At 42.1% G+C, this 18,007-nt stretch overlaps 1 protein-coding gene across 2 annotated transcripts in view; it reads left to right on the forward strand.

The window, feature by feature from the left end:
- The window catches only part of LOC139748646 (uncharacterized), a 170,472-nt gene that overhangs the window by 117,117 nt on the left and 35,348 nt on the right, over positions 1–18,007 (forward strand). For both annotated transcript variants that reach the window (XM_071661894.1, XM_071661893.1), the window contains exon 10: positions 13,542–13,681. In XM_071661894.1, coding sequence (XP_071517995.1) covers positions 13,542–13,681 — 140 coding nt within the window. The remainder of the gene's footprint in view (positions 1–13,541; positions 13,682–18,007) is intronic.

Consider the following 18,007-nt stretch of genomic DNA (forward strand, 5'->3'; position numbering starts at 1 on the left):
ATTCTTCAAAGCAAACACCTGATCCACACATCCTCTACCACTTCTGAAACCACACTGCTCTTCCTCAGTCTGATGCTCTGTACATGTCTTCACCCTCTCAATCAATACCTTCCCATATAATTTCCCAGGAATGCTCAACAAACTTATACTTCTGTAATTTGAGCACTCACTTTTATCCCCTTTGCCATTGTACAATGGCACTATGCAGTCATTCTGCCAATCCTCAGGCACCTCACCATGAGACATACATACAGTAAATAACCTTACCAACCAGTCAACAATATAGTCACCTCCTTTTTTAGTAAATTCTACTGCAATACCATCCAAACCTGCTGCCTGGTCGGCTTTCATCATCCACAAAGCTTTTTCTACCTCTTCTCTGTTTACTAAATCATTTTCCCTAACCCTCTCACTTTGCAGACCACCACGACCAAAAACACCCTATATTTGCCACTCTATCATCAAACACATTCAACAAACTTTCAAAATACTCACTCCATCTCCTTCTCACATCACCACTACATGTTATCACCTCCCCATTAACCCCTTCACTGAAGTTCCCATTTGTTCCCTTGTCTTACGCACTTTATTAACTCCTTCCAAAACATCTTTTTATTCTCCCTAAAATTTAATGATACTCTCTCACCCCAACTCTCATTTGCCCTCTTTTTCACCTCTTGCACCTTTCTCTTGACCTCCTGCCTCTTTCTTTTATAATCTCCCACTCATTTGCATTATTTCCTTGCAAAAATTGTCCAAATGCCTCTCTCTTCTCTTTCACTAATAATCTTACTTCTTCATCCCACCACTCACTACCCTCTCAAATCTGCCCACCTCCCATGCTTCTCATGCCACAAGCATCTCTTGCGCAAGCCATCACTTCTTCCCTAAATACATCCCATTCCTCTCCCACTCCCCTTACGTCCTTAGTTCTCACCTTTTTCCATTCTGTACTCAGTCTCTCCTGGTATTTCCTCACACAAGTCTCCTTCCCAAGCTCACTTACTCTCACCACTCTTTTCACCCCAGCATTCTCTCTTCTTTTCTGAAAACCTCTACATATCTTCACCTTCGCCTCCACAAGATAATGATCAGACATCCCTCCAGTTGCACCTCTCAGCACATTAACATCCAAAAGTCTCTCTTTTGCACATCTGTCAATTAATACGTATACTTATGTATATATCTCTTTTTAAACCAGGTATCCCAATCACCAGTCCTTTTTCAGCACATAAATCTACAAGCTCTTCACCATTTCCATTTACAACACTGAACACCCCATGTATACCAATTATTCCCTCAACTGCCACATTACTCAATTTTGCATTCAAATCACCCATCACTATAACCCAGTCTCGTGCATCAAAACTGCTAACACACTCACTCAGCTGCACCCAAAACACTTGCCTCTCATGACCTTTCTTCTCATGCCTAGGTGCATATGCACCAATAATCACCCATCTCTCTCCATCCACTTTCAGATTTACCATTTCAGTCTGGAGTTTACTTTCTTACACTATCACATACTCCCACCACTCCTGTTTCAGGAGTAGTGCTACTCCTTCCCTTGCTCTTGTCCCCTCACTAACCCCTGACTTTACTCCCAAGACATTCCCAAACCACTCTTCCCCTTTACCCTTGAGCTTCGTTTCACTCAGAGCCAAAACATCCAGGTTCCTTTCCTGAAACATACTACCTATGTCTCCTTTTTTCTCATCTTGGTTACGTCCACACACATTTAGACACCCCAATCTGAGCCTTCGAGGAGGATGAGCACTCCCTGCATGACTCCTTCTTCTGTTTCCCCTTTTAGAAAGTTAAGATACAAGGAGGGGAGGGTTTCGAGCTCCCCGCTTCCGTCCCCTTTAGTCACCTTCTACGACTCATGAGGAATGTGTGGGAAGTATTCTTTCTCCCCTATCCCCTATTTTTTATGTTTATGTATATGTATATATATGTTTATATGTTATGTATATGTATATGTATGTATATGTTCATGATGTGCATTTATGTATATATATGTTTATATGAGTGGATGGGCTATTTTTTTCTGTTTCCTGGTGCTACCTTGCTGATGCTGGAAACCGATTAAGTATGATATATAGAATAAATAGATAAGTATATATATATATATATATATATATATATATATATATATATATATCCTCACGTGTCGTAGAAATCCTCCCCTCCTTGTATTTTTTTAACTTTCTAAAATGGGAAACAGAAGAAGGAGTCACGCGGGGAGTGCTCATCCTCCTCGAAGGCTCAGATTGGGGTGCCTAAATGTGTGTGGATGTAACCAAGATGTGAAAAAAGGAGAGATAGGTAGTATGTTTGAGGAAAGGAACCTGGATGTTTTGGCTCTGAGTGAAACGAAGCTCAAGGGTAAAGGGGAAGAGTGGTTTGGGAATGTCATGGGAGTAAAGTCAGGGGTTAGTGAGAGGACAAGAGCAAGGGAAGGAGTAGCAGTACTCCTGAAACAGGAGTTGTGGAAGTATGTGATAGAATGTAAGAAAGTAAATTCTCGATTAATATGGGTAAAACTGAAAGTTGTTGGAGAGAGATGGGTGATTATTGGTGCATATGCACCTGGGCATGAGAAGAAAGATCATGAGAGGCAAGTGTTTTGGGAGCAGCTGAATGAGTGTGTTAGTGGTTTTGATGCACGAGACCGGGTTATAGTGTTAGGTGATTTGAATGCAAAGGTGAGTAATGTGGCAGTTGAGGGAATAATTGGTATACATGGGGTGTTCAGTGTTGTAAATGGAAATGGTGAAGAGCCTGTAGATTTATGTGCTGAAAAAGGACTGATGATTGGGAATACCTGGTTTAAAAAGCGAGATATACATAAGTATACTTATGTAAGTAGGAGAGATGGCCAGAGAGCGTTATTGGATTACGTGTTAATTGACAGGCGCCCGAAAGAAAGACTTTTGGATGTTAATGTGCTGAGAGGTGCAACTGGAGGGATGTCTGATCATTATCTTGTGGAGGCTAAGGTGAAGATTTGTATGGGTTTTCAGAAAAGAGGAGTGAATGTTGGGGTGAAGAGGGTGGTGAGAGTAAGTGAGCTTGGGAAGGAGACTTGTGTGAGGAAGTACCAGGAGAGACTGAGTACAGAATGGAAAAAGGTGAGAACAATGGAAGTAAGGGGAGTGGGGGAGGAATGGGATGTATTTAGGGAGTCAGTGATGGATTGCGCAAAAGATGCTTGTGGCATGAGAAGAGTGGGAGGTGGGTTGATTAGAAAGGGTAGTGAGTGGTGGGATGAAGAAGTAAGAGTATTAGTGAAAGAGAAGAGAGAGGCATTTGGACGATTTTTGCAGGGAAAAAATGATATTGAGTGGGAGACGTATAAAAGAAGGAGACAGGAGGTCAAGAGAAAGGTGCAAGAGGTGAAAAAAAGGGCATATGAGAGTTGGGGTGAGAGAGTATCATTAAATTTTAGGGAGAATAAAAAGATGTTCTGGAAGGAGGTAAATAAAGTGCGTAAGACAAGGGAGCAAATGGGAACTTCAGTGAAGGGCGCAAATGGGGAGGTGATAACAAGTAGTGGTGATGTGAGAAGGAGATGGAGTGAGTATTTTGAAGGTTTGTTGAATGTGTTTGATGATAGAGTGGCAGATATAGGGTGTTTTGGTCGAGGTGGTGTGCAAAGTGCAAGGGTTAGGGAAAATGAGTTGGTAAACAGAGAAGAGGTAGTAAAAGCTTTGCGGAAGATGAAAGCCGGCAAGGCAGCAGGTTTGGATGGTATTGCAGTGGAATTTATTAAAAAAGGGGGTGACTGTATTGTTGACTGGTTAGTAAGGTTATTTAATGTATGTATGACTCATGGTGAGGTGCCTGAGGATTGGCGGAATGCGTGCATAGTGCCATTGTACAAAGGCAAAAGGGATAAGAGTGAGTGCTCAAATTACAGAGGTATAAGTTTGTTGAGTATTCCTGGCAAATTATATTGGAGGGTATTGATTGAGAGGGTGGAGGCATGTACAGAGCATCAGATTGGGGAAGAGCAGTGTGGTTTCAGAAGTGGTAGAGGATGTGTGGATCAGGTGTTTGCTTTGAAGAATGTATGTGAGAAATACTTAGAAAAGCAAATGGATTTGTATGTAGCATTTATGGATCTGGAGAAGGCATATGATAGAGTTGATAGAGATGCTCTGTGGAAGGTATTAAGAATATATGGTGTGGGAGGCAAGTTGTTAGAAGCAGTGAAAGGTTTTTATCGAGGATGTAAGGCATGTGTACGTGTAGGAAGAGAGGAAAGTGATTGGTTCTCAGTGAATGTAGGTTTGCGGCAGGGCTGTGTGATGTGTCCATGGTTGTTTAGTTTGTTTATGGATGGGGTTGTTAGGGAGGTAAATGCAAGAGTTTTGGAAAAAGGGGCAAGTATGAAGTCTGTTGTGGATGAGAGAGCTTGGGAAGTGAGTCAGTTGTTGTTCGCTGATGATACAGCGCTGGTGGCTGATTCATGTGAGAAACTGCAGAAGCTGGTGACTGAGTTTGGTAAAGTGTGTGAAAGAAGAAAGTTAAGAGTAAATGTGAATAAGAGCAAGGTTATTAGGTACAGTAGGGTTGAGGGTCAAGTCAATTGGGAGGTGAGTTTGAATGGAGAAAAACTGGAGGAAGTGAAGTGTTTTAGATATCTGGGAGTGGATCTGGCAGCGGATGGAACCATGGAAGCGGAAGTGGATCATAGGGTGGGGGAGGGGGCGAAAATTCTGGGAGCCTTGAAGAATATGTGGAAGTCGAGAACATTATCTCGGAAAGCAAAAATGGGTATGTTTGAAGGAATAGTGGTTCCAACAATGTTGTATGGTTGCGAGGCGTGGACTATGGATAGAGTTGTGCGCAGGAGGATGGATGTGCTGGAAATGAGATGTTTGAGGACAATGTGTGGTGTGAGGTGGTTTGATCGAGTAAGTAACGTAAGGGTAAGAGAGATGTGTGGAAATAAAAAGAGCGTGGTTGAGAGAGCAGAAGAGGGTGTTTTGAAATGGTTTGGTCACATGGAGAGAATGAGTGAGGAAAGATTGACCAAGAGGATATATGTGTCGGAGGTGGAGGGAACGAGGAGAAGAGGGAGACCAAATTGGAGGTGGAAAGATGGAGTGAAAAAGATTTTGTGTGATCGGGGCCTGAACATGCAGGAGGGTGAAAGGAGGGCAAAGAATAGAGTGAATTGGAGCGATGTGGTATACCGGGGTTGATGTGCTGTCAGTGGATTGAATCAAGGCATGTGTATGGGGGTGGGTTGGGCCATTTCTTTCGTCTGTTTCCTTGTGCTACCTCGCAAACGCGGGAGACAGCGACAAAACAAAAAAAAAAAAAAAAAAAATGTATTATTATTATTATACTTGATAGCCGTTTCTGCATCATACAGGTAGCACCAGGAAACAGATGAAGAATGGCCCATTCACTCATATACACTTATATATATATATATATATATATATATATATATATATATATATATATATATATATAAGTAAACACCCATACACAAACATACATATCAACATACACACATATTTATACATATACATCACATACAAAGACATATACATATGTATACATGTACATATTCATAATTGCCTTCAACCACTCCTGGTGCTACCTTGCTAACAGGAAACAGCATTGCTTTTCTCTGCTTCAGTGAGGTAGCACCCAGAAAACAGACAAAGAAGGCCACATTCATTCACACTCAGTCTCTAGCTGTCATGTGTAATACACCGAAACCACAGTTTCCTATCCACATCCAGGAACCACAGACTTCCCATGGTTTACCCCAGACATTTCACATGCCCTGGTTCAATCCATTGACAGCACGTTGACCCCTTTATACCACATTCTTCCAATTCGCTCAATTCCTTGCACGCCTCTCACCCTCCTGTATGTTCAGGCCCCGATCACTCAAAATCTTTTTCACACCATCCTTCCACCTCCAGTTTGGTCTCCCACTTCTTGTTCCCCCCACCTCCAACACGTATATCCTCTTTGTCAATCTCTCCTCACTCATTCTCTCCATATATCCAAACCATTTCAACATACCCTCTGCTGCTCTCTCAACCACACTCTTTACATTTCCACACATCTCTCTTACCCTTTCATTACTTACTCAATCAAACCACCTCACACCACATATTGTCCTCAAAGACCTCTTTTAAACACATCCACCCTCCTCCATACAACTCTATATATAGCCCATACCTCACAACCATATAATATTGTTGGAACTACTATTCCTTCAAATGTACCCATTTTTGCTCTCCGTGATAATGTTCTATCCCTCCACACATTCTTCATCACTCCTAGAACTTTCACCCCAACCCCACCTTGTACCTCACTTCCACTTCCATGGTTCCATTTGCTGCTTGGTCCACTCCCAGATATCTAGCACACTTCATCTCCAGTTTTTCTCCATTCAAACATACATACCAAAACTTATCTCTCAACTCTACTGAACCTAATAACCTTGCTCTTATTCATTTTCACACTCAACTTTACCCTTTTACACACTTTTCAAACTCAGTCACCAACTTCTGCAGTTTCTCTCTCGAATCAGCCACCAGTGTTGTATCATTGGCGAACAACAACTAACTCATCCCCAGCAGACTGCATACTCCCCCCCTCTCTCTAAAACTCTTGCATTTACCTCCCTAACCACCCGATCCATAAACAAATTAAACAACCATAGGAACATCACACATCCCAGCCACAGACTGACCTTCACTGGGTACCAGTCACTATACTCTTTTCCTACTGGTACACATGCCTTACATCCTTGGTAAAAACTTTCCACTTCTACTAGCAACTTACTTCCCATTGCATATACTCTTAAGACCGTCCACAAAGCATCTCTATTAACCTTATCATATGCTTCTCCAGATCCATAAATGCTACATACAAATCCATCTGTCTTTCTGAATATTTCTCACACATTCCTCTATGCAAATGCCTGATTCATACATCCTTTGCCACTTCTGAAACTACACTGTTCTTCCCTATTGTCATGCTTAGTTCATGCCTTCACCCTCTCAATCAATACCCTTCCATGCAAGTTCCCAGGAATACATAACAAACTTATGCCTTTGTAGTTTGAATGCTCTTTTTTATCCCCATTGCCTTTGTACAATGGCACTATGCATGCACTCCGCCAATCCTCAAGCACTTCACTGTGATCCATACATACATTGAATATTTCAAACAACTAATCAACAACACTGTCTCCCACTTTCTTGATAAATTCTACTGCAATACCATCCAAACCTGCCGCCTTGCCAGATTTCATCTTCTGCTGAGCTTTCACTACCTATTCTCTCTTAACCAAACCATTCTCCCTGACCCTCTCACTTCATACACCACCCCGACCAAAACACCCTACATCTACCACTCTATCATCAAACACATTCAAGAAACCTTCAAAATACTCACTCCATTTCCTTTTCAATTCATCATTAACTCTTATCATGTATCCCCTTCACCGATGTTCCCATTTATTCTCTTGGCTTATTCACGTTATTTACCTCCTTCCAAACATCTTGTTATTCTCACCCCAACTCTCATTTGCCCTCTTTTTCAACCCTTGCACCTTCCTCTTGACCTCCTGCTGCTATCTTTGATACATCTCCCAGTCATTTGCACTCCTTCCTTATAAGTATCATCCAAATACCTCTCCTTTCTCTTTCCTTAACAACTTTACTTCTTCATCCCACCACTCACTACCCTTTATAATCTGCCAACCTCCCACCCTTCTCATGCCACATGCCATTTTACACGTGCCATCACTGCTTCCCTAAATACATCCCATTTTTCACCTACTTCCCCCTCACATCATTTGCTGTCACCTTTTGTCATTCTACACTCAATCTCTCCTGGTACTTTCTCACACTTACTCTCGCAACTCTCTTCTCCCCAACATTCTCTCTTCTTTTTTGAAAACCTCTACACATCTTCACCTTCGCCTCCAGAAGTTAGTGATCAGATATCCCTCAAGCTGCCTCTCTCAGTGCATTGACATCCAAAAATATCTCTTTTACATGCCTATCAGTTAACACATAATCCAATAATGCCTGTGGACCATCTCTCCTACTCACATACATATACTTATTCATATCTCGCTTTTTAAACCAGGTTTGTTTTTCAGTCACCTGTCTTTTCACAGCCCACAAATCCACAAGCTTTTCATCATTTCCATTCACAACACTGAATACCCCAGGCACACCATTTATACCCTCAACTGCCAGATTTCTCATCTTCATTTTTGAATCACCCATCACTCATACCCTGTCTTGTGCACCAAAGCTGCTGACACACTCACTCAGCTGCTCCCAAAACACTTGCCTCTCATGATCTTTCTTCTCATGACCAGGTACATAAGCACCAATAATCACCCATCTCTCTCCATCCACTTTCAGTTTTACCCACATCAATCTAGAATTTACTTTCTTATACTCTTTCACACACTCCCACAACGCTTGCTTCAGGAGTATTGCTACTCCTTCCTTTGCTCTTGTCCTCTCACCAACCCCTGACTTTACTCCCAAAACTTTTCCAAATCATTATTCCCCTTTACCTTTGAGCTTCGTATCACTCAGAGCTGGAATATCCAGGTTACCTTCCTCAAACATGCTACCTATCTCTCCTTTTCTCTCATCTTGGTTACATTTCTGGGGATGGGAGAAAGAATACTTCCCACATATTTCCTCTGTATGCATGGGGTGTTCAGTGTTGTAAATGGAAATGGTGAGGAGCTTGTAGATTTATGTGCTGAAAAAGGACTGATGATTGGGAATACCTGGTTTAAAAAGCGAGATATACATAAGTATACTTATGTAAGTAGGAGAGATGGCCAGAGAGCGTTATTGGATTACGTGTTAATTGACAGGCGTGCGAAAGAGAGACTTTTGGATGTCAATGTGCTGAGAGGTGCAACTGGAGGGATGTCTGATCATTATCTTGTGGAGGCTAAGGTGAAGATTAGTATGGGTTTTCAGAAAAGAAGAGTGAATGTTGGGGTGAAGAAGGTGGTGAGAGTAAGTGAGCTTGGGAAGGAGACCTGTGTGAGGAAGTATCAGGAGAGACTGTGTACAGAATGGAAAAAGGTGAGAACAATGGAAGTAAGGGGAGTGGGGGAGGAATGGGATGTATTTAGGGAATCAGTGATGGATTGCGCAAAAGATGCTTGTGGCATGAGAAGAGTGGGAGGTGGGCTGTTTAGAAAGGGTAGTGAGTGGTGGGATGAAGAAGTAAGAGTATTAGTGAAAGAGAAGAGAGAGGCATTTGGACGATTTTTGCAGGGAAAAAATGCAATTGAGTGGGAGAAGTATAAAAGAAAGAGACAGGAGGTCAAGAGAAAGGTGCAAGAGGTGAAAAAAAGGGCAAATGAGAGTTGGGGTGAGAGACTATCAGTAAATTTTAGGGAGAATAAAAAGATGTTCTGGAAGGAGGTAAATAGGGTGCGTAAGACAAGGGAGCAAATGGGAACTTCAGTGAAGAGCGTAAATGGGGAGGTGATAACAAGTAGTGGTGATGTGAGAAGGAGATGGAATGAGTATTTTGAAGGTTTGTTGAATGTGTCTGATGACAGAGTGGCAGATATAGGGTGTTTGGGTCGAGGTGGTGTGCAAAGTGAGAGGGTTAGGGAAAATGAGTTGGTAAACAGAGAAGAGGTAGTAAAAGCTTTGCGGAAGATGAAAGCCGGCAAGGCAGCAGGTTTGGATGGTATTGCAGTGGAATTTATTAAAAAAGGGGGTGACTGTATTGTTGACTGGTTGGTAAGGTTATTTAATGTATGTATGACTCATGGTGAGGTGCCTGAGGATTGGCGGAATGCGTGCATAGTGCCATTGTACAAAGGCAAAGGGGATAAGAGTGAGTGCTCAAATTACAGAGGTATAAGTTTGTTGAGTATTCCTGGTAAATTATATGGGAGGGTATTGATTGAGAGGGTGAAGGCATGTACAGAGCATCAGATTGGGGAAGAGCAGTGTGGTTTCAGAAGTGGTAGAGGATGTGTGGATCAGGTGTTTGCTTTGAAGAATGTATGTGAGAAATACTTAGAAAAGCAAATGGATTTGTATGTAGCATTTATGGATCTGGAGAAGGCATATGATAGAGTTGATAGAGATGCTCTGTGGAAGGTATTAAGAATATATGGTGTGGGAGGCAAGTTGTTAGAAGCAGTGAAAAGTTTTTATCGAGGATGTAAGGCATGTGTACGTGTAGGAAGAGAGGAAAGTGATTGGTTCTCAGTGAATGTAGGTTTGCGGCAGGGGTGTGTGATGTCTCCATGGTTGTTTAATTTGTTTATGGATGGGGTTGTTAGGGAGGTAAATGCAAGAGTCTTGGAAAGAGGGGCAAGTATGAAGTCTGTTGGGGATGAGAGAGCTTGGGAAGTGAGTCAGTTGTTGTTCGCTGATGATACAGCGCTGGTGGCGGATTCATGTGAGAAACTGCAGAAGCTGGTGACGGAGTTTGGTAAAGTGTGTGGAAGAAGAAAGTTAAGAGTAAATGTGAATAAGAGCAAGGTTATTAGGTACAGTAGGGTTGAGGGTCAAGTCAATTGGGAGGTGAGTTTGAATGGAGAAAAACTGGAGGAAGTGAAGTGTTTTAGATATCTGGGAGTGGATCTGTCAGCGGATGGAACCATGGAAGTGGAAGTGGATCATAGGGTGGGGGAGGGGGCGAAAATTTTGGGAGCCTTGAAAAATGTGTGGAAGTCGAGAACATTATCTCGGAAAGCAAAAATGGGTATGTTTGAAGGAATAGTGGTTCCAACAATGTTGTATGGTTGCGAGGCGTGGGCTATGGATAGAGTTGTGCGCAGGAGGATGGATGTGCTGGAAATGAGATGTTTGAGGACAATGTGTGGTGTGAGGTGGTTTGATCGAGTAAGTAACGTAAGGGTAAGAGAGATGTGTGGAAATAAAAAGAGCGTGGTTGAGAGAGCAGAAGAGGGTGTTTTGAAATGGTTTGGGCACATGGAGAGAATGAGTGAGGAAAGATTGACCAAGAGGATATATGTGTCGGAGGTGGAGGGAACGAGGAGAAGAGGGAGACCAAATTGGAGGTGGAAAGATGGAGTGAAAAGGATTTTGTGTGATCGGGGCCTGAACATGCAGGAGGGTGAAAGGAGGGCAAGGAATAGAGTGAATTGGAGCGATGTGGTATACAGGGGTTGACGTGCTGTCAGTGGATTGAATCAAGGCATGTGAAGCGTCCGGGGTAAACCATGGAAAGCTGTGTAGGTATGTATATTTGCGTGTGTGGACGTGTGTATGTACATGTGTATGGGGGGGGTTTGGGCCATTTCTTTCGTCTGTTTCCTTGCGCTACCTCGCAACCGCGGGAGACAGCGACGAGGTATAAAAAAAAAAAAAAAATATTTCCTCTGTGTCGTAAATGACGACTAAGAGGGGAGGGAGCAGGGGCTGGAAATCCCTCCCTCCAGTTTTTACTTTTCCAAAAGAAGGAAAAGAGAAGGGGGGCCAAGTGAGGGTTTTCCCTCTTAGGCTCAGTCCTCTCTTCTTAATGCTACCTCATTAATGCGGGAAATGACAAATATGTGTGATGCTATTTTCTGTGTGGTGGGGTAGCGGCAGGAATGGATGAAGGCAGCAAGTATGAATATGTACATGTGTATATATGTACTTGACTGTGTATGTATATGTATGTTTATATGTATGTATATGTATGTCTATGGGCATTTATGTATATATATGTGTATATGAGTGGTTGGGCCATTTTGTGTTTGTTTCTGGTGCTACCTCACTGACAGAGGAAACAACGGTTGAAGAATGTGTGGAAGGCAAGAATGTTATCTTAGAGACCAAAAATGGGTAAGTTTGAAGGAATATTCGTGCCAACAATGTTATATGGTTGCGAGGCATGGGCTATAGATTGGGTTGTGCGGAGGAGGGTGGATGTATTGAAAATGAAATGTTTGAGGACAATATGTGGTGTAAAGTGGTTTGATCGAATAAGTAATGAAAGGGTAAGAGGGATGTGTGGTAATAAAAGAGTGTGGTTGAGAGAGCAGAAGAGGGTGTTTTGAAATAGTTTGGACACATGGAGAGAATGAGTAAGGAAAGATTGACGAAGAGGATATATGTGTCAGAGGTGGAGGGAAGAAGTGGGACACCAGATTGGAGGTGGAAGGTTGGAGTGAAAGAGATTTTGAGTGATCGGGGCCTGAACATACAGGAGGGTGAAAGGCGTGGAAGGAATAGAGTGAATTGGAAGAGTGTGGTATACTGGGGTCGATGTGCTGTCAATGGATTGAACCAGGGCATGTGAAACGTCTGGGGTAAACCATGGAAAGGTCTATGGGGCCTGGATGTAGAAAGGAAGCTGTGGTTTTGGTGCATAACACATGACAGCTAGAGACCAAGTGTGAATGAATGTGGCCTTTTTGTCTTTTCCTGGTGCTGCCTTTCTGGGGGGGGATGCTATTTCTTGTATGGAGGGGTGGCAACTTGAATGAATGAGGGCAGCAAGTATGAATATGTACATGTGTATATATGCATATGTCTGTGTATGTATATGCATGTATACGTTGAAATACATATGTATATGGAGAAAAACTGGAGGAAGTGAAGTGTTTTAGATATCTGGGAGTGGATCTGGCAGCGGATGGAACCATGGAAGCGGAAGTGGATCATAGGGTGGGGGAGGGGGCGAAAATCCTGGGGGCCTTGAAGAATGTGTGGAAGTCGAGAACATTATCTCGGAAAGCAAAAATGGGTATGTTTGAAGGAATAGTGGTTCCAACAATGTTGTATGGTTGCGAGGCGTGGGCTATGGATAGAGTTGTGCGCAGGAGGATGGATGTGCTGGAAATGAGATGTTTGAGGACAATGTGTGGTGTGAGGTGGTTTGATCGAGTGAGTAACGTAAGGGTAAGAGAGATGTGTGGAAATAAAAAGAGCGTGGTTGAGAGAGCAGAAGAGGGTGTTTTGAAGTGGTTTGGGCACATGGAGAGGATGAGTGAGGAAAGATTGACCAAGAGGATATATGTGTCGGAGGTGGAGGGAACAAGGAGAAGAGGGAGACCAAATTGGAGGTGGAAAGATGGAGTGAAAAAGATTTTGTGTGATCGGGGCCTGAACATGCAGGAGGGTGAAAGGAGGGCAAGGAATAGAGTGAATTGGAGCGATGTGGTATACCGGGGTTGACGTGCTGTCAGTGGATTGAAGCAGGGCATGTGAAGCGTCTGGGGTAAACCATGGAAAGCTGTGTAGGTATGTATATTTGCGTGTGTGGACGTATGTATATACATGTGTATGGGGGGGGGGTTGGGCCATTTCTTTCGTCTGTTTCCTTGCGCTACCTCGCAAACGCAGGAGAAAGCGACAAAGTATAATAAATAAAATAAATGTGCATGTATGGGTGTTTGTGTATGTTAAGGTTTGGTTTCATTTTGGACTTTTGCTTGTGATCAAAGCATTTGGTGTAACAAGGAAAAAAAGATGAACTTAGAACAGAAACCTTGCTAATCACATTGACTTTTTTTTATCAAAATATGTCACATGCATCAGGATTGAACCAGAAGGAGCTGGTGGGCAGTGGGGTGCTGGACTCTCCTGTACTGCCCAACAAGAGGGCCCGCCACACTGTCATCTCATCTCTTGTGCCCAGTCCTGAAATCCAGTTCCAGCGAGCACCTGCTCTTCTCAGAGTAAGTAAAGCTCTTAATCTTCATTGTTTTCTTTGATTCCTGCTCATGATTCAACATATTGCAAGACCTCTTATGCCCAAGCTGCAACTTCCACACTGAGGACACTGAACATCTAGTTAAATTCATTACTGTTACTAGTAGTGCTTTAAGAGATAATTTAAGACCTCTTAAGAATGGTTGGTTTTTTTTTTTTTTTTTCAAACTATTCGCCATTTCCCGCGTTAGCAAGGTAGCGTTAAGAACTGAGGACTGGGCCATTGAGGGAATATCCTCACCTGGCCCCCTTCTCTGTTCCTTCTTTTGGAAAATTAAAAAAAATTGAGAGGGGAGGATTTCCAGCCCCCCGCTCCCTCCCCTTTTAGTCGCCTTCTACGACACGCAGGGAATACGTGGGAAGTATTCTTTCTCCCCTATCCCCAGGGAAAATCTGAGAATATACATAAAATAAAAAAATGGAATGTCACCCCAGAATAAACCAGACTTAAGCATATAAAGTGCAACACTCACACTAAAATGGCTTGGATATATTTTTTCCAAGGGTTACCACCTAAGATTTCGTATGTTTTTAAACAAAACGGTAGGTCCTTTTCTCTTACAGGGGGTACTACTGACTGTCTTCCATAAAACATTTGTAGATAGACAAAATTATATGTGATTTCATGTCTTCCACAAGTGTTGTGAGCACCGTAGAAATGAAATAAATGTACTTACAGTCTTCCATGGTCTTTACATTGTGTATTCAGACCCATAAATAATTGTTGTTAATAAATCTAGAATTGCAAAATTTTGTCCTTTACTCCTTTAAAATAACTTTTGATAAGCAAATACATGTAGTTTACTTTATTATTATTATTATTAAAGCACTTCAATAAAGCACATTTCAAGCTTGTTACAACATTAATACCTGAAATTAAATGATAATAGTGTTAAGAGAATACACAAAACTGATTTGTGATCATGAGAAATTTAATCATAGAAAACTAGTTTCCTTTCAATAATTATACACCATGGGAATCTCCATGGTTGGTATGGACTCATTTACAAGTGTACCAACACCAGTCAGTCAAAACCAGATCTTTGAAGAGAAGGCTAGAGATAGAAGCAAAAAAGAGGCTAAACATGAAAACACCACACAGCAAATGTTTGGGGATGTTAAAAAAACTGTGAAGCATTTCAAGGATCATGATGGAAGTAATGAGAGTAGAGGAACATAAACACATTTTACAGGAGGGGGTTCAGGAGATACTAAATCAGGGAAAAGAAAATAAAGCTATCAAAAAGCAAAGTCTGATGTGTCTTCTTTGGATGCACCAGAGCTTTGTTATCAGAGGAAAAACCTGTTGACAGTGTTGGTCAAGGAATCGCAGGAGTAATACCGGGAACCTTTTAGATGGTGGAAAGAACAAAATCACACACCAAACCTACTGGAAGAATGGTACAAGCTGTAGAGAAAATGACTAACACACACAAACAGACTGACAAAAGTAGAGAGTAGAGAAGATTAGAAGGAGCTATGTGGAAGCAAAGCAACAGAGAGGAGCACAGACCTGGAATGACACAGATATACACAAGAAATTGAGTGAAACTGTTGAAAGGATAATATACACTGTTAGAGATGAAACAATCAATAGAGGTTTTAGAAAAGTACAAAGAATACAGGACCAGTGCTTGGTAGCCAAAAGAAATATTACAGAGAAAGTTAAGAGACAAAGAAGATGACACTACGACATTGAGGGTTCTTGCTGAAAAGTGTGTGGCACCAAAATCATAAAGATTAGTAAAGCAGGGATTTAATTCATGTAAATCACTGATTATTTTTGGCTTGGAAGATCATACATCAGATGAGAAAGAACGGGAAATTAAGGAGGAAATGCATATTAAAAGATTGCTTAAAGCTATGGGACTGCCAGAAGCAGTTTCTTTGGTGAAGGAAAGAAGCAAATGAGGTAATAGTCAAGATGTAGAGGGTTGACAGCTTATGTTTACAATTGACTTTTCATCATGCTAAGAAACAAGTGAAAAGCTAAGAATTGTAATGCATGGTGGAATTTAGGGGGATATTCAAGTTTGATAAATCTAAGGAAGTGAGAGATAAAAGCAAAGAATAGAGTCAGGAGACAAAAACTGGAGATGCCACAAGTGGCTAGAGAATGAAGCAGTACTTCCCATGTATTCCCTGCATGTCATAAAAGGCTACAAAAAGGGGAGGTAGCAGGGGGCTGGGAATCCTTCCCTCCTGTTTTTAGTTCTCCAAAAGAAGGAACAGGAAAGGGGGCCAAGTGAGGATATTCCCTCTAAGGCTCAGTCCTTCGTTCTTAATGCTACCTCGCTAACGCGAGAAAATGGCGAATATGTATAAAAAAAAATATATATTTATGTATTTTATTATACTTAGTCGCTGTCTCCCCCATTAGCGAGGTAGCGCAAGGAAATAGACGAAAGAATGGCCCAACCCACCCACTTACACATGTATATACATAAATGCCCACACACGCACATATAGATACCTATACATTTCAATGTATACATACATATACATACACAGACATATACATATATGCACATGTACACATTCACACTTGCAGCCTTCATCCATTCCCGTCGCCACCCTGCCACACATGAGATGGCACCCCCCATCTCCCCACGTGCACATGAGGTAGCGCTAGGAAAAGACACTCAGTCTCTAGCTGTCATGTGTAATGCACGGAAACCACAGCTCCCTTTCCACATCCATGGTTTACTCCAGACGCTTTACATGCCCTGGTTCAACCCATTACCAGCACTTCAACCCCGGTATACCATATCTTTCCAATTCACTCTATTCTTTGCATGCCTTTCACCCTCCTGCATGTTCAGACCCCGATTGCTCAAAATCTTTTTCACTCCATCCTTCCACCTCCAATTCGGTCTCCCACTTCTCCTCGTTCCCTTCACCTCTGGCACATATATCCTCTTTGTCAATCTTTCCTCACTCATTCTCTCCATGTGGCCAAACCATTTCAATACACCCTCTTCTGCTCTCTCCACCACACTCTTTTTATTACCACATATCTCTCTTACCCTTTCATTACTTACTCGATCAAACCTTCTCACATCACATATTGTCCTCAAACATTTCATTTCCAACTCATCCACCCTCCTCCACACAACCCTTTCTGTAGTCCATGCCTTGCAACCATTTAATATTTCTTCTCTTGTCCTGGTGTATAAGTGCTAATAATCACCCACCCCTTGCTACACTCTCATTTCTACCCACATCAATGTATAATTTACTTTCTTACATTCTATCATACACTCCCAGAACTCCTGCCTCAGGAGTTGTGCTACTCCTTCCTTACCTCTGTCCTCTCATCAATCTCTGGCTTTTTTCCTAAAAATTTCTAAACCATTGTGTGTGGTCAGTTTGTAATGTGGTGGTAGTGCTTAGGTCTGAAACCATACTGTGCAGGTGATGGGGAGAAAGAATATTTCCCATGTATTCCCTGTGTGTCATAGAAGGTGACTTAGAGGGCAGGAGCAGGAAGCTGGAAACCCTACCCCTCATGTATTTCACTTTCTAAGTTATATTCATTTTCCAAAAGTTGAAACAGAAGAAAGAGCTAAGCTAGGGGTGCTAATCCTCCTCAAAGGTTCAGGCTAGGATGTCTGAATGTGTGTGGATGTAACTGAGATGAAAAGCAGAGACTAACACATAGGATATTTGAGGAAAAGAACCTGGATGTTCAAACTCTGAGTGAAACTGAGCTTAAGGATAAGGGGAAGAATGGTTTTAGAATATCATAGAGGTAAAGTTAGGGGTTAGTGTGAGGGCAAGAGCTACAGAAGGGTTAGCACTTCTGCTGAAGGAGTTGTGGGCATGTGTGAAAGAGTGTAAGGAAGTGAGCCTTAGACTGATGTGGTTAATAATGAAGGTGAATCATGAGAGGTGGGTGATTATTAGTGATTTTGCATCTAACTATGAGACGACTGACAAAGAGAGGTGAATATTTCAGTAAGGAGCTGAGTGTGTTTGTAGCTTTTTATGTGAGACATCAGGTAGTGTTGGGTGATTTGAATGTGAAAGTGGGTATGTAGCAGTTGAGGGTAATTGGAGGATGTTCGCTGGATCACCCATCCTCCAATGATGAAAATATGAGTGTCAGGATATAATGTGTTTGGTTGACCCATGGTCCGGCACATTGGCCAGGAACAGCCTGAGATTGTGCTTCACACAGGAGTGGGCATATGAGGGCTTCTTTAGGGCAGGAAGATTTCCTGTGTCTTGGCTTTGTGAAGTAGCCTGAAACCAGGTAAACAATGGCCACATTTACTCTCATCTGCTCTCTA

Source organism: Panulirus ornatus, chromosome 5 (genome assembly GCF_036320965.1).
Source record: "Panulirus ornatus isolate Po-2019 chromosome 5, ASM3632096v1, whole genome shotgun sequence".
Lineage (NCBI taxonomy): Eukaryota > Metazoa > Arthropoda > Malacostraca > Decapoda > Palinuridae > Panulirus > Panulirus ornatus.